At 48.8% G+C, this 23707-nt stretch overlaps 1 protein-coding gene and 1 long non-coding RNA gene across 8 annotated transcripts in view; one reads left to right on the top strand and one right to left on the bottom strand.

The window, feature by feature from the left end:
- Positions 1-23707, top strand: part of BCL11A (BCL11A, BAF complex component) — a 130165-nt gene that overhangs the window by 84222 nt on the left and 22236 nt on the right. The window contains exon 1 of one of the 7 annotated variants that reach the window (XM_027653835.1): positions 19851-20013. The exons of the other annotated variants lie outside the window; for them this stretch is intronic. Coding sequence (XP_027509636.1) covers positions 19998-20013 — 16 coding nt within the window. The 5' untranslated portion in view covers positions 19851-19997. Of the gene's footprint in view, positions 1-19850; positions 20014-23707 lie in introns of those variants that run through there. 7 annotated transcript variants of the gene reach the window in all.
- Positions 4104-19692, bottom strand: LOC113952115. Its single transcript, XR_003529399.1, has 3 exons — positions 7669-19692; positions 7445-7580; positions 4104-7086 (listed from the first exon to the last, which is right to left on the bottom strand). It is a non-coding gene; the product is annotated as an uncharacterized LOC113952115 (long non-coding RNA).

Raw genomic sequence — 23707 nt, 5'->3', positions numbered from 1 at the left:
TTTATCTCCTGAAAGGGTCCAACAAGCTTTTACCCACCGAGTCTATAGAGAAAACGGCCAGGCAATTTTTGTTTCAATTTAGGCGTCTCTCCGGAGCGCTAGTTCCAGAGACTGATCAATAGGTTTTATTGTAGACCTCACTGTCTCTAAAAGCACCGTGACCTTATCCCGTCTAAAAATAGCATTTGCTCTTGCTGCCTGCAGAACCTTGACCTGTGACAACCCATTTGGAGCATAACTGACACGTGCAGTCAGCTGTGCATCCAAGACCTTTGCACGCCCCAGGAGAAAGCTCCCCCTGCTCCTTGTAGCCCTTGTTGGGAAGAAGGAGAGAGGGAGGCATGCGGGGGTGGATGAGGTGCCCTGCTCCCTCAGGAATCCCAAAGTGGATGAGGGCTGGTCTTTTCCAGGTCCTGAGCAAGCCGTTGCTCCAGCGAGCACCTCTGAGCATCCATCCCTTTCTTTTGAGAAGAGCTTTGCATGCAAACCCAAATCCACGGTTGCACCAGCACCTTGTGCCTCATCCCTTCTGTGAGACATGGCTTTGGTGTTTCTGCTGGGAGAGCTGCTAAGCCCTGGCAGCTTTGGGAAGCGCTGCTCTGGAAAACGTGGTCTCCTTTGCTTCTGAACTGCTCTTAAGACTGGACAAAAGAAGGTCACCTAAGTTAAACCAGTGCCTGGTCAGTGGGTGTGTTTTACTCGTTAAGGTAGTTCCCAAGGACAGGGTGAGGTGGGAGACCTCAGCATGGATTTTGGTGACCTACTGATGCACCACCGTGGCTTGAAGTGGCCACCAGGTACTTACTGCCTACAGCAACATCTGGCATAGAAGAGCCCTCTTGCACACGTGCATCCTCCACCAGAAAGGGATTCTTTGGTGTTTTCCGTGCAAATGAAGAGATGTGGGAGAAGCAGAGCCTGTGGACCCTGCCACCCCTCCCTCCTCAGTGTGGCCAGACTACCTGGCAAGGGTTAACCCGCCTCCCCGGTTAGCAAGGTCTGGTGAGCAAGGTCTGGTGCCCTGCCCCTGGCAGATGAAAAGGGAAGCAGCTATGATTGCAGAGCTGTAAAAGGTGGCATTTTGTTCTCCCCGCTAACAAAAGCCAGGACTATTGTAGCCTCCGAGCTTGAAAGGGAGGTCACTGGTGGTATTAGTGCAGCTAATCACGGGAGAGGCCGGGTGGGCTCCGGTGCACGGCGGAGTCTGCTGCTGGCGGGGCTGAGACCGGGCACCCCGGGCTGTTCCCAGGCACAGGTTCCTCTTTGGTTACACAAAATGTCCGCTCCCTCTCCCCTAATGCACAGGCTATTATTAGCCGGTGTCACTCGGTTATCTGAGAGTGGCGCTTTTAGCTGCCATCTAAGTGCTTGACACTTGGGTTTACGGCAGATTAAATTAAGTTTTAGGCTGGTTTGGCTTTTGCTGGGTGTAGACAAAAGGAACAGCTGCCGTGGAAATGTAATCTGGCACTGGAGAACGTGGAGAGCCGACTGGTGTTGCCTTGTGCCTTGGGCTTGGAGGGTCTCGACGTGCAGCCAATCCTTTGAGTAGCAGGTACCTAAAGCATCATCCCTTGGAGCGTGGGCACCTGAATCCCCAGCTCAGTGGGGGGGCCATGTCCCTACCAGCCAAAGTGTGTTGAGATGGGAGAGCATTTGGATGTGACCAGCTGGCAAGCGCAGGCACCAAACTGGTGCTTATCTTTGTGTCTGTCCAAACGCTCTAGTGCAGAGCCCGTGATAAATATTATTTACTTATTGATGAGTCTGTTGGTGCAATCCATTCTTTTTGCTGCTGGGCATGTTTTTGTCTTACTCACGTTTGGCTAAAAAGCAACAGGCCTGCAAGATGGTTCTCCACAAGTTTATTCTGCCCTAAAAGCAGACCAGGTCAGGTCCAGGCCCAGAATTTCGGCAGAGATGCAACTGACTTAATTGCCAAATGTCGCTGCCGGTGAGTGGCACGAGGGATGGTCATCCCAAGTGGAGATGAGGGGGAAAAGGGGTTCAAAAACAAGGTCTGTGTTGGAGACAGAGTTCTTCTGAGCCAGCTATGGGTGGAAAAATCTGGTTGAAGACCTTTCCCTGAGGTCTTCAACTGCTGCTTGAAGGTCATTCTTAGACATCAGATCTAATATCACCTCTGTCTTTAAAGTTAGATTGATAGGGATCAAAGACACCTCACAAGATCAAGACACAGCTGGCCCTGCTCCAAAACTGCTTCCTCAATAACCTTCCTCGAGAAGAGAAGGGCAGGAGTCAGCAAGGTTGTTTGTTTCAAGAGATTATTTTTCTCTTCACCAGGACGACGCTGTTCCGGGGCAGCTGGTGCTTTGCCCTCCTGAAATGAGGCATTGTCCCCAAAACCTGAGGCAGTGGGATTTGGGGGGCAGGGGGGCGAGGCTGGCCCAAAGATGGGGGGAGCAGCCACTCCACACGTGTTGAGTCAGCCTGGGTGGAACTAGCAGATGTTACAAAAGGTAACGTCTGGGTCCCTTGAATTTATTGGTGTCTTTTCTTATGGCTCTGGGGTCAATGACTGATGTAAGAAATGCCATTTTTCCTGCATAACTTGGCACTGACTGGTGTGCAGCTCTGGCAGGCTGTCCTGCTTTCCTTTCAGTCCTGCACCCTGTTCATCACCGTTCTTCCCATTTGTTTGCCTCCTGGCGTGGGAGAGTTCCCTGCAGCTGTGGTTTTGGGTGCAGGGTGCATTGCAGGGGGAGCATGCACAGGTGCTGTGTGGGCTTGGAGGCTCCAGAGCCAAGGGCAAAGCAGAAACACCTCTTGGGTTTCTCTGCCCAGCCTCGCTTTTGGGTTTGGTCGATATGAGACTTAGTTATGACATTAAATTTGCCACCTTTCTGAATGAGGTGGGGACAGTGGTGGGAGAAGGGACGGGGCAGTGACGCAGCCTCGGCGTGGGAGGCTGATTGCCCCCTTGGCAACTCTTGGCAAGTTGGAGACCTCCTCGAGCAGCCCGCAGGGACACGCAGCGAGTCCGGCCAAGTTTTGGTCCTGGCGCTTTCTCCTCATTCCCTGGGGAACTTCGGGGAGAGTCACAAATAATTCAGCTTGGCCCGGTGTTTGTTTAGTTGCAGAGGGAGGTTTCTGTCTCAATTTCAGCACGTGGTGGTGCGTTCATCTGAAAAATGAGAACCTTTTTTGGGCGGGTAATGTATTTGCTGGAAAGTGTGATTGGGTGAGTTTAGGTACAGCTTTGTCCAAAAAAAAAAAAAAAAAAAAGAAATTAGAAAACTTTTGGCCACCGAACCAAAGTCTAAACATCTTTTATTTTATTTCAGTGCAGTTTTTCCCTCTGAATTTTCTATTGGGAAATCAAATGGAAAATCTGGTTTATGTCCTACACAAATTAGGAAAATGGAGCTCCTATGAAGGGGGTGAAGTTTAAATTATTAATGACTGTGCAACAGCTTGACAGCCTCCATTGAAAAATAGTTATCTGCTCATCTTTATTTAGAGTTTTGTTTAGTGTTGTGGCAAGATGGAGGTTTCATATGGATTTCTGGGCACCTTTTGCCAGTAGATGTTTTGCAATAAGTGGATAATGTGTTTTAATCATCCCCACTGACCCCTGGTGCTGTTGCTTTGAAATGTATGTTGTTTGTATGGAAAGCCCTCCTTGTCCATTGTATTTTGGGAGTCTGGGAGTTAGGAGGAGGATTTTACAGAGTGCTGATTGTGCTGCTCTCCACCTTGATGTATGTTGACCTGGCTTTGTGGAAGGTGGTGGCTGCTGCTCTTTCTAAGAAGCTCTTGGAAACCTGGTTTTTCATTCTGTAACTCTCAAATTTAAATTAGTTGTTGAGGCTGCAGTACGTGAACCCTGTCAAGTTCAAATCTTTTTTTACATAATTCACACCTCATGTCTGATGGGAGAAAAAGTGTTTCCTTAAATTAACAAAAACCTGTAATTATTTTCTTCCGCATGTTGAAATTGGAGAGAAAGGTGTCTCCTTGAATTTTATTCTTTCCATAATTTGTTTTTTCTGTTGTTTCAGAATAATTTAGTCATGTATTTATTAAGAACTGGCAGCATCTGCTAATTTTCAGAGCTCTCACAGTGATGGCAACATAAAAACTTGAGGCCAGAAGTGGGGCCAACACCTTATTTGCAAGCAGTCACATTTATTTTGGTGCTAACGCTGCTCTGCTCGCAGAGGAATATGGTGTTCAGCATAATAAGAGTATGAAAATTTGGCCCTAAGCAATCACTTCTGCTGCTGTTGGGGTCAGATTGCGGAGCCTTTACTCATCATGGTAAGTATTTATTAACCTTCAGAGAACAATGGCTGTAATGAGATTACCTGGGTAAGTGCTTATCCCGTCGGGAAGGAAGTTTCTCAGAGCCTGGGCCCGCTGGTATTTTAAGAGAGATAAGGAGGGCTCTTTGCTCCAGAGGTCACTTTGCTACCTGTGCTGGCAGGGCTGGAGGGCAGCAGCACCCCAGCTGGCCAGGAGTTCATTCCTTTGGCAGCAGTGGTTTAGCTAGCTCTGTGTTGTCTTTCCCAGATTAGCCGTGCAGAGAGAGAGAGAGAGAGAGACAGAGAAAGAAAGGAAAAAAAAAAAGTCTGTGTTTGAGTGACGTGAACAAAGTAATTGACTATCAGTATCAAGAATTACTGCACAACCATGCAGGGGACAAGTCAGAACATACCTTGACAAAACCCTGCAACAAAGAGCTGCTCAAACACACCCTTGAGTCTCGGGAGCTGTAAATTGAGCTTCAATTCCAATGAAATACTTTTAGGCTTTGTGTACGTTTTTGTATCTACTCACAAGCGCTTCAGTGCCATGCAGGAGCTGACTGAAGTCCCCAAAAAGAAGCAGCAAGCACCAACTGAGCACTGAGATCAGTGGTTCATGTTGGTCCATGGCAAAGTGGCTTTAGTCTTTGTGAATTACGTGGGATTTCTGTAATTCCCACCTCGTTTTCCCATCCGATTCTGTGTACTTCTCAAAAAATTCGGGGAGCTGAGGCAGCTCCTCGGTCATGTTTTAGTCGCTGTTTTTTCTCACAAGGGAGAAACAAAGAGGGGGACGTTGTACCCTGCCGTGTGAGTGCAGGGATCGTTCTGTGAGCGGCTCCACACCCATTTCTTCCTACAGGTTAGAGACACATTTTTGGCACTGGACACAGTAAGCGTTCCAACATGTTTTTAATCTGCGGCTCTCAGGTCTTTAAAGGTCTAGTGTCGTGGCTCTGGTTGCGTGCACATATTTCAAGGTATCTGACTAGTGCAAAATGTGGGTAAAATACCGTGACATGAATTTAATCTGTTGGTAGGAGTTTGTTCTGTGCTTGTTCTGCCTGTCCTTCGGTGACACTTTCTGTGTCCTCAGCATTTTCCCTGTGACACTAGATGCCTCTTCTGGATTCGTGGGTGTCCCACAAAAGGCTGGTGGCAACACCCTGTGATACTTGTTGCATTTATTTCAAAGTGCTGATTGTTCATTTTCTACTCAGTGAGCACCTAAATGATGAAACCTGGTGCCAGATCTGTGGAACTCTGTTGACTTGAGTTTTTGATCAGACTCGATTTTGATTTAAATTCCTTCCCCATTTGCCCAAAATGCAGACTGTACCTATTGATTTTCCCCGTTCTTCTCCAAATGGCATTGCCACAGCCCAAACTCAACCGGCCTTGTGATTTTTTTCTCTGATGGTTTTTCTGAGAGGCAGAGCTGTAGGAGCAAATGTCTGGGGGGGACACCTTCCAGGTCATCGGGTACAGTCTGTGGCCTTGGATATCCAGAGGTGGCCAAATCTCGCCTTATTTTGTGTTTTGCTCAAGCACATTGAGATGAGAACAGTGCCTGGGGTGGAGTGGTGGGTGGGGAGGAGGGAAGAGGAGATGGATGATCCCTCTGTTGTTCTGGGAAGATTCAGCGGTTGCCCTTGGTCCTTTCACCTCCTCGGGGCCATGTAAGGGTTACAGCATTTTAGACGTTTCCCAAAGTGTCAGCGTTCAGAGCACCATTAGGAAAAGACTAGATGGATGGCCAAAACATAGGGGCAAAATAAATTAGGCAGTTCAAGAGCTGCAAACAAGTCATTTGTGGGGGGTAACGAAGGCTTGCGGTTGCGAGGCCATCCCTTCTCCAGCCCACTGCAGTGGTGTTTATAAATCAGGGTAACAAAACAGGAACCCTTATAAGGCCTATGTGACATTAGAGATGGATTTAGCTACAGAGTGTAACACTGCATGCTGTGAAATCAGATGGATGCCCAAACTACACTGCAGGTTGCATGGAGATGGACAGCAAGGCTGTGCCTTTGGACTGGGGCAGACCTTCCTCAGATATTGTGTTTCCCGTTCTGCAGAGAGGGACTGTTCAGCTCCATAGGTTCAAGCCAGGCTTTTTCCCCGTTTGTGGCTCTCTTGTTCTGCCTCCTGAGACATTGCTCTGTCCTCCACTCCCTCAGGGAGAGACCCAGCATGTCCCCTTTGAGCAGTGGTGCCTCCTGTCCTCTGTAACTCCATCTGTAGGGTCTCTGGCCATGCGAGAACCCTCCCAGTTATCCCCATCATCCTTTGTGCACACAGAAACCTGACTGGCTGGTGTAGGTGCTCCTAAGTGAGCGGTATTATATTACCCCACATAAATGTCACATTAATGGAGCATTACAACCAAAAGATGCTCGTAGATCACTCTAAACCATTTTAGGCATCTGTTACGCTTCTGTCACCTGCTCCTCACCCATTTGTTTGTGTTTGGGATGGGAAGGACGCTGCCAGGAGAGGACCTGGGGGGAGCTGAGAGTGGGCCAGCATGCTGGAGCAGCATGGTGGAGCGGCCCACCTTTTGTCTGGGAGCTGTGCCAGGGTGAAGCCCAGCTCCACCAGCCCGTGCTGGAAGAGGTGTCACAATGTGCAGCTTGGCTTGGAAGGGGTGTTGATAGAAATTGCTGACTTATCTGAGCTGGCTCAACGCCTTCTCAAAGTCCAGTGTAGGCAAGGGGGGAGCCCGAGCGTCGGCGCAGCCGAAAGCCCACGGTGCCTCGGCTGTGACGGCTTTCTAGATCACACCATGTAACACAGCCCAACAAAGGGCTTTTAAATCCTAGTCAAGAAGACAGACAATAGAAGGTCAGAGTTTAAAAGAGAAAGTGTGCCTCAGACTGATGTAATTCCCCTTCTCCCCCCTTTTCTTAGTGTGAATCCTTTGATATTTGAGCAGGGAAATCCTCTTTATCGGGGAAACTCCACCTCCTCTTATCTCATACTCCCTCGAAAATACTATCTGCTCTCCCGCCTTTCAAGCCTCCCGACTGGGTTTGTGGTGGAAACCTCCCCGTGTGGGCATACAGTCCTCCCGTCCCTCTTGCCAGGTGGGCACAGCAAGGCTTGGTGCTCCACACTGGGACTCACTGTAAGTAAACACCCTCTGGCAAACGACTCCCATGGGAACCCACGCTCACCTGTCATGATCAGGATCCTGGGAGCATCATTGTCAGGGTCCCGGGAGCATCGTGGTCAGGATCCCAGGAGCATCGTGGTCAGGATCCTGGGAGCATAAGGGGTCTGCAGATGAGGCAGCCTCGACCTGTTGTGATGCTGGAATCAAATGAGAAGGCTTAGGAGGTGAATGTTTACCTTTCAACCATGTTTACCTTTCAGCCCAGCAAATAAAGGTCTTCCTCACCTTGTACTGCAGAGCAGTCTTTTTCATAAAAAATTAAAAACTACACCATGTTGAGTCAGACCAGAGATCCTTCCAAACCTGTGTCCTCTTTCTGGTCTGAACAGAATGGGAGTCCTTGGAAGCAGCAAAAGACACAAAGCAGGCAGGGAATTTTCTGTTCCATGCTGTGCTCTCTTGTCTTTCCTCTCTGACATTGCAGGTTGGATTGGAGCATCCCCAACTCTTCCCTCAAGGTTATGCCCATCCCTTTTGGTTACTTGCATATATTTTGCCTGAACTGGGGCTTGGGAGGTTGCATTACATTGCTGATTGCATCAGATAAGTCGTGTTTCTTAACCTCCTTGCAATGGGCTCCAGTAAGACTTGTTAGCACTCTTAATTTGCTCTAACAAACAATTGCAAAGCTGGGGAAAGGAATTATCCCTCTGTGTATGCTCAAAGCCGCTGGGTATCTCTGCAGGGCTGCAACTGCTCTGGAGACCAGAGAGCTTCTGCTCTTCTCCTGCTCTGTGGAAAATCAGATCATGGCTCTGACCCGTGCTGCTGGTAATCACAGAGGACCAGGCTCTTCTTCCACACAAGCAGATTTTCACCTGCTGTAACACCGCAGATGTCAGTAGGCGTATTTTCAGTGTGTGCTCATGTGGGGCACGTGGAGACATGCCCAGCACATTTTTGAGTGTGGAGGACACCAGGCATTAGGTACCTGTCCAAATGTCCAACTGGAGTCAGCGACTGCTGAGGATGATACCCAGGGAGTTTTGTTCTTTCCACATCCAGAAGAGCTGGTGAACCACCTGTAGTCACACCTAGGGCAGCCCTTGAGGTGTAAATCACATGGCCAATTTGCACCAGCAGTTGTTCTAACCCTGAAGACACATCCCTGAAGTCGTATAAGAACGACCACTTAATTTTTTTTCTCCTTAAGCCATTCAAAGTGACTTTCCCAGTACGTTTGATTTTGGTGTTCACATTGCTCTCTTCCCGCCCATCTGCCACCAAACACACAGGGCTGGGCCAAGAATTCATGAGACTTCTTAGCAACATCTTACAATCTTCCCACCCTACTTCTATGCTCCTGCACTTCCAAATTATTATAGTCTGGAAAGGAGCTTGGCTGCAAGAAAACTGTCCATGAAATGGTGCAGAGTGGAAGGAAACGGTGTCATTAGTTGTGCAGTTGCTGTAGATTGTAATTCTTGCAGCTTTCAGTTCCAACCCAGATTAGTGCTCCCTTAGCTTAAAATAACAAAAAGGGAACTGTCAAAATCAGAGCAAAAATGTTGGCATGATGAAACACGTTAACAGGTAGCCATTAGCACTTTATGTCTGCATGAATAGTGTCTGTAAGCATTTTATTGGTAACAGAGCAGGGAGGATGGGCAGTAAATGGTGTTCATTTTCAAACTGGAGTGTTGCTTTAACTGCAGTTTTTAATCGTTGTCTCTTCTTGATCAGGGTACACTGGGCTGGGGAGGTGCTTTGGGACATGGCTTCAAGTACAAGGCTTTTGCCAGAGAAAGCAGAAGACAGTGGATAGTCCAGACAGGACCTGTTATTATTCTTGTTTTGCTCTTATAATGTGTGATTGATACCCAACTCTGAAAGAAGAGTGAGGGCATAGCTGTGGTGTGGACTGAGACATGACTGTAACATCCAGGAAGGGGCTGGTGTGTCCAGGTGTATGAGATGTAAAGTCACCACACTGACAGCAGCTCTGGGTTGCACTGCTGCTTTGCTGGTTGGTATTTGACTGATCACTGATGGTCATTCCTGAGCAGCAGTGTCCAGCAGTTGCTTGAGGGAATGGTAGACATTTATTTGGAGAATAAAAACAAAAAAAAGAAAAAAATAGGAAAAAACCAAAGGGGTTTAGGAACTGGCAAATATTTGCTCCATAAATTAAGGGGAATCCTTTTGGATTTGTTGAGCATTGAGGACTGTAGAGGAGAGGCCATTGCTGCTCCCCACCAAGTAGCAGGGTGTACCAGCTCTGGTGGCTGGAAGTGACTCCCACACTGCTTAAGCTGTGTGGTCTTCCCGAGACCTGGCACAGCCCTGGCAGTCCATTTCCACCCTCCTTTACCATCCAGTTGGTGTTTCCACCAGCGCATGGAGCTCTCTGGCATCCTGCTTCCTGCTGCTGAGGAGGTCCTTGGGAAAACAAAGATTAAAAAAAAAGGTGCATGCTGTCACTGCCTCCTGTGGGCCCTTCCTGTCGCATCCCTTGAAAAAACACGCCTTGTGAGTGTTTTGTTTGTGTCTCAGCAACTGGCAGCCCTTCTTGTTCGTGGAAATGTCAGACCCTGCCTCGTTACTGACTGCGGGGCTGAGTCTACGTGACTCCCTGCTGGCGAGGAGCTGGCCTGGGGCAAAGCCTTTCTTCCACCCGCCTCTCTCTGCCTGTTTTTTGTGCCCATGTGTTGATGAACATGAGTTGCCTCCTATTGTTTATTTATATAAGTGTTTTTGGGGAGACAGCCCGACAGCAGGCGGTGTCTTAGGTTGATTCTCCGCAATTGAGCTTAGCAGTTGCTTAACTGCTTTTGCTGTTGATTTTGGGTCTCTCGTGAGGTTTTACACATGGGTGCACATGTGGGCACAGGGAGGGATGTTGGTGCCTGCTGTGTAGCCTGAAAGCCTTGAAAATATCCCTGGGTGCAAAATGTGCCTTTTGTGCATCAGCATTTCATCCTTCCTCCTTTCCTGCCTTTCTTCCCAGAGAAAACAGAACAGTGCTGACAGTCATAGCATGATGCCTTGTTCTTTTCTTACGGGAGCGCTGAATTAATGGCAAAAACATGGTCTGGACGCCGCTCTACAGTCTTCAAAAAAATCTGTTTGTTTGTTTGTTTTTCCCCCTCTGCTCTGGTGTGGTGGTTCCTACCTTTCTGCCACATGTTCTTGGCTCGCTGAATGAATTCTTGCAAGACAGTAGCAGGGTTTGCACCTGGACAACCAAAGGCCACGGGTGGCTCTGTGGGACCCACACTGCCCTCCCTCCTACACAAGCTAAAACAATATTTTCCTCCCCCTGAACCTTACAAAGTTTTTAACCATAGGCACTTCTGTGGGTTTTAAGTTTTTTGTCTTGAATCCAAACAGCTTTAATCAGCATAAATGCTTGCGGTGGGTATAGGTTGCTGCATTTAATAAAGGGTGAGCTTTTTCCACCCCCCTTTTTCTTTCTTTTATTCTTTCTTTTCTTCTTTCTTTTCATCCCTTATTTTGCATTCCGCCGCGCGCGACGAGCGTTTAATCCCTGCCCTTCTGTCTGTTGAGATATTATGTTTTTTTAATAGTGCTTGTTTATGACTAAGGTCAAAGACAGTATTTCAGAACAAAAATTAGAGTTAGTTCATAATTGAGTACATATGTATGTTACTGTTTATTTTTATAGTTTGCTAATTTATTTTTAAACAGCTCGGTTGAGCCAACATGTTTATAGGTCTGTTTATCACATGTCTTGCCAGTCGGAGTGCTAAAAGACACATGCTTTTCAATAGCACAGATCCGAAGTGAAATTAGATAATACCGCCAGGTAGCAATTTAATTACATTAATTGAATGTTTAGGTTGAAATGTAGTTTTGCAGAGGCTATAATGGAACACATTTATAAGTGTCTGCATATAAATCTTGGCATTTAAAATGTTATTCAAGCCTGCTGGCGGGGAAATTAAACTCCACTGAGTGTTTTTGAGGGAGAAATTGGGTATTTCACCAGGAGTACAGTGTGTGCAGTCGCTTGGGGTTTTGGGCACTGTCCTGGCTGGTGGTGTGAACCTCTGTGGGTTCCCCTTCCCGTAGCTGGAGCTCGCAGGGAGTTACCTGGTTGGGCATCTGCGTGGCCTCATCCAGTGCCCTGGGGTAGGAAAAACGGCCCCTGTGAGTCCTGATGGAGAGATAAGGGGTGAGCTGCGCTTTGCAGGAGGGCAGAGAGTCGTACAGAGAGTCATACCTTGGCCAACGCGGAGAAAATGTTTGTCCGGCTGGAACCAAGTCCTTGTGGTCATGAACTAAGTGATTTCCCAGGCTTGCCAGCTGCTGTACCGGATTGTACCCGCAGGTTCTGGCCGTGGGCCGCCTTCTCTGTCCAGGGAGCTGCAAAACAGCCCTGGAAAGGCAGCTCGGAGGAAGCACCGCTGAGGAGCAGAAGCTGTGAATGAACCACACTCTCCAGCCCGGATGGGGATTTAATCCTCAGCGTAAACATGTACAAATAACGTATTGTCAGGAGAGGGAAAGGGAAGATTCCTTCAGTTTGACGGTGCCCAAGAATAGCAGACTTGGTTGGGAGAGGACTGGAGAAACTTCTCTGGCCCTGTTTGGTTTTGCTTACACTGTTGGCTTTTGTGTGCACCCATTTCCAAGCAAAATGCCAAAGTTGTGGCATTTCTAGCACGTGTGGGACTGGGCTTTTTGCAGCTCCCTTTTAGGATCTGGAGAGCTGACCGAGTCTGGTTTCAAAGGTAAAAAAAATAATATAAATAAAAAGGACCAGGAGGTCATAGGTGGGTTTTTATCAGGGCTTAGGGATAGATAAGGGATAACCAGAGGAGAGTCACAGCTTGTGCAACATTCTTGTGCCACGGTGGGTGATCTCCTTTTGGGTATCTGCATGCTGGAAAGGGTGGAGGAGGAAAGAGAGGGGGAAAATGCAACACCTAAACACCCAGGCAGTGGGAAGCTCTTGGAATTAAGCTGGTGGCAGAGCAGGCCCCTGGCATTTCTCAGGCTTTTGTATTGCAGACAAGCCAGGAGAAATGGTTTGGGCTGAGCACTGGGATCTTTCCATCTGTTTTGTGCACACACTTGTGTGGGGGGACTTGAAGCCTCTCCCTGGTGCTTATCTGGGTTGGGATGGTTAACCGAGGTGTGTTTTTTTTCCCCCAAATCCCACCTTTTCTGAGTTGGTGATCACTCCACTCATCCCTAGACAAGGCATGGCTGAGGCGGGGGCCTGGTGACAGCAGATACAAATGTGCAGATCACCCTCTCTGAACACCCCAAGGCTTTAGCAGATGGCTGAGGAGTAGTTGTGTTCTTCTACCCAGTCTTACTCATTGCTTTCTTCAGCATATAGATTTTCTGCTCAGCTTTTGTTTGGACCCGTGCTTTGTCTTGCGGCCTTTTGTACACCTGGGATTAGGTCTTTGGGAGCTCTGCCCTGAGATCCGGCGCTGCCCTGGGCTCCTGTGCCTGCAGCGGGGCTCAGGGAATGTCTGGCACGCTCCAGGGTGAAGCATTCCGCTTGGTTTCCCTTGCAAAGCACCTGATAAAAATGCACAAAAACTCCTCGCTGCACTGAACCCAAACATGGCAAATGGGGCCAACCGGGGCATCTCCTCCTGATGAAGGTGCTGATGTTGATAACAGCCAGTGGTGCTTCTGTGCTAATGCAAAACACCTGCACAGATGAAAGGAAGGCATTTTTCTGGTTGTGGAGACTAGAGGAAGTTTCCTGATCCAGACAGGAGATTTCAATGCCTGTGCAAGAGGTTTTCATGAGTGTGGCTTCGCCAGTGGCTGGAATTGAGGTGGGATGTGAGCGCAGACATGACCTGGAGAAGCAGAAGGGGATGATGCGGCCCATGCTTGCAGAACCAGAGGAATTAGTAGCTTAAGGTGTGTGCAAGGAGTCCATAGGAGCGTTGGCACAGTTCCTGGTGACACGCCTTGCTGTTTGGGCAGCGGGTACCTACTTCTTCCCCAAGCTCTGACAGTTTTTACCTCCTTACCTATACCGTGCCTCTTGTTTCCCCCTGGTCTTGAGGGGCTGACATGTGCTTCCAACCTGTGCCAAAGGACAAGTAGTGTTGAAACGTGGCTTCTCAGGTCAAGGTGCTTTCAGTGAATCTGCTGCTGGGGCAGTCGTGGCTGGTGTTTTCAGAAAAGTCAAGACTTTCCAGAAAGCCTTCTTTTGTACTGCAGAACCCAAGAGCTTCAGTTTCTTCCTCATCTTTCAGGTCAAAGGTGGGGTTTCCCCTGTGTCCTGATGGACCTCCGTGGTGGGACTTGGCCTCACGGACCAGCTTCTGCTGAAGTGCAGAGTGATCGCTGGATGTGCTTTGAAGCATGTCCTGAAATATTTAACTGTGTTAATGGCATTTGCTTTCTTTTCCCCTTACTTTCCCCATCGATCTGTAAAGGCTCAGTTCTTTGAGGGCCTGATTTGCATGTGAACATGAGGTGGCTGTTTGTCCCCTCCCGTGGTAACCTGTGACTGCTTTAAAAACCTCTTATCAGTGGGGTTTTCCCGTCCCCTCTATTTTTAGCTGAAATTAAGTGACTGATTTATATTTTTTCATCTTACAAAAGCTCACATCTGGCTGGAGACCAACGGGAGAACTTGTGCTGAAAAGAAAAATGTAGTCCAAAATCAGAGGGTTTCAAGAGAAATCATAACGTAAAACTGAAGTTACAGCGGCCTCCACCAGGTGATTTCCATAATGCCGAGCGCTTACTGCTCAGCTCAAGGTTTCCAAATGCTTGGGAATGATTCCAGCTTGTTTGAGCTTGGGAACAAAACCTCTCTGAGATGCCGCAGCCAGGGTGGAAGGGATCCAGGGAGCGTCGGGAAGCGGCGCAGCACCATCCCCATGCTGAAGGCTTGTTTTAATGACTGAAGCTAACAGAGCATCCCATGGCGTTTTAGGAGGAGTATTTGCAGGCTGAGTTCAAAATGCTTATTTGGAAATAACCAGTCACTGCCCAAAAGCTGCCTTGCTTACTCAGTTTTAGGAAGGAGACCGAGAGGTAGGACTGCTGTATTAAGGATGCTGAAGTGGTACCTGCTTTAGGATCAGATTGCAGACTTTTGGGGTTTGAGGGCATCTTCTTCACCCCTGATTCTGCTGGCATCCTTGTGAACAAAACCATCACTGTTGACAAAGTTGGTGTGATAAAGAACAACTGCATACACCCTTTGTGAGGTTCTCAGAGGTTTGTGCAACCTAAGCCATGAGAATTGAGCATGGGAGTAAATAAACAAGTTGTGCTGATTGTCTTCTGCTCTTTGTTACATTTGCAGTGGGATCTGTTTGTGAAGATCTTTTTTTTTCCTGAGTCTTTGAGGGTAGGCCACTTAAATGACTCACGGAGCTGTATTTTCTTTACAGTAATGAGGCATCATGACATACCAGTCGTGGGAAATCTGATAAACTTGGGAGACCCTAGGAGGGTAGAAAATTACTTAATTTACTTTGTGTGCAATAGTCTTAATTTTCAACTATTTGAACAGCTGATTGCTGGGGCAATCATCAGATCTTCAGAGTTAAGATGTTTCCTGCTGGAACAGAGCATTAGCTAAATCAAGGATGACTGGGGATGGCAAAACGGAGCAATTGCTCACGTCCATCTGAGGGTAAAGAGAAGAAATTAAATCCCCGAACCCAAGCCCCAGTGCCTTTTCTTTTGTGGGAAGGGTGAGGCAGGTGAAGCTCACCTGGTCTGGTGGTTAGTTACCCATGTGGGGAGCCGGGGCTGCGTGGCTTTTGCGGCGGCTCTGGTTGGCTCCGGCGGTGGCTCCAGCAGGAAGGAGCTGGGTCTGGTTTCCTTTTGAGAGAGGGTGAGCAGCCTCTGCTCAGTGATTCCCCTGCTATTTGCTCATTGTGAGTAAAGGCGATAAAATCTAGTGGTGGAATTACATTACGTCTTGGGTGCTTTCTTTCCAAATTACTAATAATCCTGCGTGTCTTTGACCCATTTCACGGAGACGGAGGGCTGGATTCTGCTGCCTGTTTCTCGTGAGCAGCTGGCTGGAGCAAATAGACCTTGAGTAAAGGGATTAGAAACCAGCCCTTCATTAGGGTTAGGTGTTGCAGTCCTTTCTTGAACAAGCTTTCCCTGAGAAGCCTTGCATAGGTACCTGCTCATAAAGCAACTTGGCGGTTTAGCTCACAGGGGTGGAAATAGAACCAGCGGATGTGCAGAGAGAGGCACCCAGGGTGATGGGACCCACTTTATTCATCAAGATCAGGCTTGTACTGGAGCAAAAAGGGGAGAGGACATTTCATTATGAAAACTGCTGGAAAAAAAGTATTTGTAATTGTTCAGAAAGGCAAATGGGCATGAATGTTAAGAGGCCTTCTCTTGTCTTTCTGTGCCAGCAGACAATGAAAAATTCAGTGTGAAAGTGCTTTCTTATTAAAAAAAAACCCCAAACTGGACTATAAAATGCAATACTAATTTCTGAAGGCTGAGAGCTGCATGAGTGAGAATATTTAATTACAGTGGCAAAGTACAAACATTTCCTAGCGAGCATTCATTGTGTTAATAATAATTAATTAATTCCTTGGCTAAAACATACATCCTGCTCGCTTTCTTTCTAAGTGGGCTGGGAATCCGATCCCACTTTTTATTTTATTTTGCTGACAACCTCCCAGCAAGTAGGGAGGGTGGAGACTGGAGACTATTTATATAAACAGAGGCTTTATGTTTCGCTGTGTGGATGGTTACGCCGGGGTTGCACGGTTTTGGTTTAGCGGAGCTCTGCAAACGGAGGCGAGGACTTGGGAGCCGATCAGCTGATTCAGGGGGACCGAGTGTCTGAGTGCTACAGCGATAAGTGTCTGTACAAATATTTATACAATACCGATAGTCTTTTTTGAATTGCATTATTACTACACAAAAAGCTGTCAGATTTCCAGGCTTTCCAGGGCTGTACTTCTTGCAGCTCGCGTGCGTTTTGCCAGCGGATGCGAGGGAGCTCCATTCCTGCTCGGAGCCGGCTGGACCCGCGCCATCACCCGGCCAGGAGCGGGGAAGGTGCTGAGCCCCTGCAGCACCCAGCCCCAGCTGATAAGCCCCGTGAGAGCCTGGCTCTATTAGTTCAGGCTTAGCGCTGAATTTATGCAATTATGTGGCACGAGGCTGACTCAGAGCAGCCAGGGAGTCAGACTGTGGGCTGAAGAAGCTCAGGGCCACCTGTGAAGGGTGATGGAGAGGTAACCCCCCCTGCATGTGAGAGCCGTGTTCTAATGCCAAACTGCAAACTCCCACCTCGTCCTGGAATGCTGTTCCTCCCTGTGTTGCTCACAGAGGGTCTGGCCTCAAGTCTGCAGCTGATGGTGGGAGGCTTCCTACGGACTGTACGTCACATTGAAAGTGACAATTGTCACCCCAAAAGAGAGATTAAGAAGCTGTGGGGGCTTATGTGCAGGAGGGGGGCATAACCAGATGTAGGTGGAATTGGACTAGGTGTAGAGGAGAACTCCTCTTGCGCCTTTTCTGCTGGAAGTTAGTCCAAATATCCATGTAGGCAGGTAGCCAGGCCTTGCTGGTGTGTATGGTTTGATGGTGGTTTTCACTGGATCTGTGTTTTTAATTAAAGCTTTTTCGAAGCCATGGGATTACAGGATCCTACTGGCACTCTGGGATAAAACTTGAAACTGTGACTTCAGTCCCACTTCAGATCAGATATACACAGGCAAGGTTCACACTGCCTGCTGCCATGAGGCCAAAGGGATTATTCCAGATCTGCAAAACCAACAAGAGTTTGAGTCAGTGGTTGGGAAGGCTGAAGGCTCCACCAGAGTGATTTGAGTAAATTGAGCACTGTCAGTGGAAAGAAGCGGCTGTCCCAGAGCAGGATTGGAATTCATCAGTAGCTGATCCAGCCCTGGCAGAGAAAGCCCTGTGTTTTCACATGCTGATAGTGGTTGCCTGTTCTGTTCCACTTATTTGTAAGATTAGGAGTTTGGAAAATATTTGCAAGGTTGTGAAGTCCGGGGTTGCTGCAGACTTCTTGGTGTCCTTCAGTGTCACAGCTCGGGATAGCTTTGGTTTTTAGGGATGAGCATGTGTCTTCCAACAGCTCTAAGTGTATCTCCAGAGGTTTCAAAGGAGTGGGCTCTTTACTTCCAGTGCAGCATTTGTTTGTTTTTAGGGCATGTTTTTCCCCAAGGGAAGAAGAGTAGCAATCCTGTGATCAAAGAAACAAAGCAAATTGCTGCGGAATTTCTGCCTAACAGTATTTGAAGAAAAAAAAAAAGTAGTGTACACTTAATAAATGAGTCACGTGTGCCTCAGCACCGGCCTTCTGGAGCAGTGTCCAAGCTGTCAGGTTTAGCAGCCAGGGCTTTGGCAGCCTTTTATGTTTAGCAGAGAGCAGTGTGTGTCTTCTGGGACAGCCCTTCATCTGGGACCCGTTTCTGTACAGTGAGATCAGAGCCACGAGGCTGCTTCATGTACCATCCCCTCTGCTGCTGCAAGCACGCTGGCTTGGACATGCAAGGAGAGGATCGAGTGAGTCAGTGAGGGAAAAATTGCCCCCTGATGCTTGTGTTAAGGAACAAAGCCAGGTTTGCCATGGTGGCTGGTTAATTCTCTGGGACCGCTGTGTGGGCCCTGCTCTTGCAGCACCCAGTGCCACATAACCGGCCAGTATCGCTGGACAGACCATGCACAGTGCAGCAATGTGGTTAGCCAGATAACAAGGGCATTGACCCTGTTTTTTCTGTCTGTGTTCTAACAGGAATAGCCCCATTCCTGAAATTTCACCTGCACACCTGAATCATCTCGTTTGTCTGTGAGATGTGGGTTGTTGCTGAGCCTGGCTGTAGTGGGTGGGATGGGGTAGATCCCCTCCCTCCGTGCTGTTGTGGGGCAGTGCTGTGCTCAGAGAGCCTTTACCAGGACAAGAATGATTAGGGATGGTTTTCTGGAAGTAGTGGGCTTGTCCTTAAAAATGCCTAAATGGGCTCAGGAGAGCTGCATGTGTTTCCCTGGCAGCCTGTCCTTTAACTTCCAGCAGGGATGTGCTCTGCCACTGCAGCATCCCAGCTTTGGAGGTGGCAGATGGAAGTGGTAAGTGCTCAGGGCAAGTTTAAGGCGACATTATTAATGTCACAAACCCAAAAAGAAGTCTGTGTGTAGGGTATTGCTCTGTGGACCAGAAACATTTTGTTTGGTGTCTCACAGGCAGCACAGCTGGAGCGGGCAGGTTTTGAAGGGGTCACCCGTCCCCCTTGCTGTTCCCCTGGTGCCAGTAGCTCTGTCCCTCTCAGGATGGACATAGTGGCATGGGACATCCTCACCTTGAGTTCCAGAAGTGGTGGCTGTAGCAACACACAGTTTTGGAGGGCTTTTTAAAAGCTCAGCTTTGGAGAAGATGGGAAAGGGAGAGCAGAACTGCTTGAAACAGCTTAAAAATGTGGGATGTACAGTGGAAGGTGCATGCAGTGCAGCTGTTTGTGACCTGATCTGATCCTGATCACCCACATGTCCCGTTACAATAGGCAGGAGCTGCAGGTGCTGCTGGAGCTGCAGCAAGGGGATGGTCCAGCCCCTCAGCTCCCATTTCAGTGTCTGAGGCTGCAGAAGCTCAGCAGTCGCAGGATCTCTGTAGAACTGGAAGCTCAAGGAGCAGCCAGACTTGGCAGATAGTGTCCAGAGTGGCACGTCTTACTCCAAAAACAAGGGACTGGCAGTTTGCCGCAGGAGTGGGGCTGTAGCCTCGACACTCTGTAAACGGTACCAAAATCAACGCCTCAGTTCTGTGGCTGGTCCCTGCAGACTCCTATCCCACAGATACCGTGTTACAGCACCTGCACCAGCACTTCTGTGGGGCAGAAATAAAAGCTGTGTGCATCTGCTTGCAAAGATACATGTACTTTCTGAACATTGTGAATGGCCTCGGCACCAAAATGGTAAAGATGCTTTAGAAAATTGCCTTTAATCACAGGAAAAGGTTTTCTTCTACTTAGATGGTGACCAGAGCACAGGTGCAGGGGAAAGGCCTAGAGCTGCTTTGGCTGGTTGCTCCATCCCTACCTGGTGCAGGGGTTGATGAGGTGCACTCAGGTGACAGCTGCTCTGGGATGTGCCCACTCAAGGGCTGAGTATTATAACTTTGCAAGGAGTTTTAATGTATCTGCCTTGACTACTAAGCATCTTCTGGCAGTAACCTGTGCCCGAGTGGACAGACAGACAGGTGGTAGGATCCTGCTCCCACGAGAGCCCACGGGGAGCCTGCAGCAAACCCCTCCGGCCACAAACCCAGCTGGTGCCCAACGCGTTGCCTAAAGGGGCAGATGTCGTCGTTGCTCAATGCGACGGAGACCCGAACGTCTGTTTATTAACGGATAAGACGGTCGGGCCGGCACGCGGCACACGGGCCCGGCCTGTGCAACTCCTGTGGTTTCCAACCGTACTTATCGAGGGAGGGGGCTGCCTGCCCAGGGAGGGTGTTTCCCCTAATCACCAGCTTCACATGCCCATGGTGGGCAGATGTGCGGGGGGCAAAAAGGCTTGGCCTTCTCCTAACAGCCACTTTGCCGGGCTCAGGGGAAGGAGCCACCTGAGGCGAGGCTGGGGAGCTTGGAAGAAACATGTTGCTTAGGACAAGTAAATATTCCCCAAGAAAGGGTAACATGGGGGGACTTCACGGATGTGCCCGTGGGCATTGTTTCCGCCATAAAATGGGGAAGGAGTTGACTCCTTGCAGTATTTCCCAGCCATAAGTTTAGCCCCAGAAACCCTTCTCCAGGTCCCTCAGAGGCTTCTTCTGTTGTCTGCCTTGTGTCCCTGAGACGCCGTGGGCAGTGCGTGAGATGGTCACGGGCTCAATTTAACAGCATCTCTCCCACTTATCAGACTATATAATAAACATGGCTTTTAGGGGGGACTTTTTGGGGAGGGGTGTGAGGCAGGCGGTGAATGGAGAGGCCAGACACCATTGTCTGGCAAGAATGTGAGTCCCTGGGGGCGAGCGCGCCTGGGCTCGCCTTCCAAATTGTCCCAGCATCAATCCCCCCTCCTTTGCGGGATTTCCTTCTCCAGCCGGGGTTTTGTTTCGGAACAAGCGTTGGTCAAACAAGCTTTTGTTTGCGGTCAGTTGCTTGGCACACATACACCACTTCTGGTGGGGGACAATGAGGAAGCTGTTTCGGGGGCAGCTGCGGTGGGACTAAAAGAGAATACTGATGGAAAAAGGGCGCGGGGAGGAAATGGCTGGGTGGATATTAATTGGGAGGATCTTATGAAGTCCGGGTGCTGCAGCAAGGTTGGGAGAGTAGCGGGGAGTCCTTCGATCCTGCTACCCCATCCTGCTCACCACCTCATGCTGGTTTGTGTTACTTTTTCTCCCCCGGGATACCCTGCCTCGGAGCAGAAAGTTGTACAAAATATTTGTGACTACGTGTCTAAAAAGCTTTTCAGGAAGAAGTAAACTTATTTACAGCAATAACAGAGTTTAAAAGGAATTGTATAAGTGAGACTGACTTCTTTGTCAGCAAAAATTGCAGCAAAAGTGTTCATAGATGACATTACCTAAATGACATTACGTACGTATGTCCTTTCTTTCACATTTCCTGTAATCCTGTTACGGCATTGTCCCATTACCTCAAGCACTGTCATCTTTAAATGCTGTCAGATCTTAACTGGATGGCCAAGGACATCAGCAAAGGATCGAGGTGAAGCTGATGGCAATTTCAGACCTGCTGTATATACGGCCATCTCCCAGCCTGCCCCTGGACACGGGGCGTTTTCTGATAACACGTTCAGGTAAAGTGATGACTCAAGGACTCTTTTATAGAGCTGCTGCCCACCACCACAGTGTCCAACATGCTTTTGTGGGAAGTGCAGGGTGTCAGGCACAGACAGGGTGTTGAAGGTGGCAGGTACAAGGCAGGTGCTGAGGACCCAGAGGTAAGCTGATGGAAGATGCCCTATGGGACCACAGGCAACTTTTCCCCCATAAAGCCTTTCAGACATTAACAGCCACTTGCGAAGCACACTGAGCTCCTCAGACTGAAGGTGCAGTTAAGTGCAACATCTTGGTGTTAATAGTTTTCAACCTTATTGTCTCTTATTGTGTTATTACTAAAAAATTTCTTCTACTCCAGCCATGAATGGGCCGCTGTGGTTTCTCAAAAGCGCTGCGAGACGTGGCGGCAAATGGGGCGGATTGCAACTTCTGCCATTCTCCTTCTGGAATACTCCGTGCTCTTAAGCCCCAGGAGTAGGAAGTGTTGGTGTCCAGGCTGTTTAAACTGGCAGCCCCTCTCATCAGGTTGTAATGGAGATGGTGATAGTTGCCAGCTCTGGGGGCAGGAACTGTCTTTTCGTTATCTCTGGGTGCAGTGCCACGCTCTGAGGGGCTCTGGTCCCCCGTGGTGGCCACTGGGCCTGGCTGCAGTGCAAACAACAGCAGCCCTGAACCTGAAGCACTCGCTGCAGACAAAAGTCTGTGCTCAGGCACACGGAGATGTATTTGCTTGCCCATCTTTGGCCCTGTTGGGCCTGTTTTCTCACAAAGCAGAGCTGCTCTGCATGTCAGCAGCAAGGGGAGTGATGCCAGCAGGGACCAGCATGTGGCTCCCAGATGAGTTGTCCTAGCTGTGTGGATGCAGAGGTGCTGCAGGCGGGTCACAGTGTGCCCCATGTCCTCCTGTGCACTGGGATGCACAGCAGCATGTGTGAGCTGATGGGTGATGGTGGTCCCAGCCCCCTTATCTGATGTGTTGTCAAAGTGGCGAAGAGCCAGAACAGGAAGACTCATGGATGGAGAGCAGGAGAGCAACTGTTCTCTTCTGTTCATTTGGCCCAATGCAAGGGTTAGACAGCAGCAAGGCTCAATTTAGTCCCAGAGATGCTGAAGAGCTGGGCCTGGATGCACAAATTTCCTGCTGAAAAATAACAGCAGAACAGCCCCTGGGGTAAGGGGGCATTTGTCCCTAACCCTGTCATGATATGACCGTGTAGACTACGCAGAACGTTATTTGCTTGATCAGGTGAGGTTAGGGGTTTTTTAATGGCTGTTACTGGTATCTTAAGTGCTGGCAGTTATAACATTTAACTGCATTTTCCTGTAAGAAAATACTTATCTTGCTAAAAAATGGGATTCTCTACGATGTTTTGTATGCTTAAAAACTCTTGTTTTCATTTAGTTGTCTGCCATCAGTGCTATCTTAATGCTTCCTCTGAGGCCAGTCCTCAGGTCTTATCCTCTGCCAGTCTGAGGCTGTGAGCAGGCAAAAATGTCCTTGCCAGGTCTGCCCACATGAGTGCCATCCTCACCTAATCCCTTCTCCTGCAGGATGTGCTGGAACCATCTAATCTCCCCTTGCCTCCCATAGCCCCCAGCAGAGCTCTCCCTGGAAAGGTCTCAATCCAGTGCTCCTAAACTGGCCACGGTTTGTGCATCTCTGCCCCATCTGGCTACTAAATTGATGCTTTTTTTGGATGCTGGAGTAGAATTTTTCTCTCCTTTCCAAATCTCTTAATAACTGAGGATTTGGGTGTAAAAGCACTAACTGCACTCCGTTCACTGGGGTCTTTTTTTCAGTCATAGCTTGGCTTTTTCTCCCCTATAGGCACAGGAACCATTTATAGCCGAGGTGGGCCGAGTTTGCAACTTATTAATCTCTGCCTTGCATGTGGGTTGAAAAGAGACACCATGCCTTTATCAAAAGCCAGGCTAGCACAAAAGCCTATGCAAAATCATCATCAAATCCTATTAGAGGTGGAAAATATCTCTCAGATCATCTCATTCATTTCCCTGCCAATGCTAGACTATTCCGAGAGTTAATTTTCTAGCGTCTGCCGCCAACTCCCTGTGTGACTGCAGGTCTGTCATCTCGCCTTTGGGTTGTCACTGTAACTTCCACGCATTTCCTTCCATTTCCAAACAAGCCTTGTTTTGTTCAGTGGTTGCCTGTGTTGCTCTTCGCCCTGCATTAGGTGTTATCAATGGTTTTTACGTGGAGAGCAACACCAGAGCTTGCTGGTGGCTGGGGAAGGCATCCCCATGGGATGGGGGTGCTGGGTGCTCAGGGAGGCTTGGAGAATGCCATTCCCTGGGCAGGTGCTCCATCCTCTGCAGCCACCACTACCTGCCGTGGGCCTTGGGGAAGTGAACATCTCCAAGGGAGGTTTGTCTCCTGCAGTTGTGGATGTGGGTTCAGTGTGAGCAGGTCATCCCCCATGAGGCAATTCTCTTCTCCAAGCCTCTGCTGGCGCCGCCTTCAATAAACTCCCGCCCTGAAATTCTGGACTGGCTGTGAGATCCACTCAGCAGGGAGGAAAAATAGTAATAATT

The sequence above is a fragment of the Corapipo altera genome, unplaced genomic scaffold (genome assembly GCF_003945725.1).
Source record: "Corapipo altera isolate COAL_440 unplaced genomic scaffold, ASM394572v1 70, whole genome shotgun sequence".
In the NCBI taxonomy this organism is placed as follows: domain Eukaryota; kingdom Metazoa; phylum Chordata; class Aves; order Passeriformes; family Pipridae; genus Corapipo; species Corapipo altera.
The sequence above is the reverse complement of the archived record's forward strand: the minus strand, read 5'-3'. Positions and strand labels throughout refer to the sequence as shown.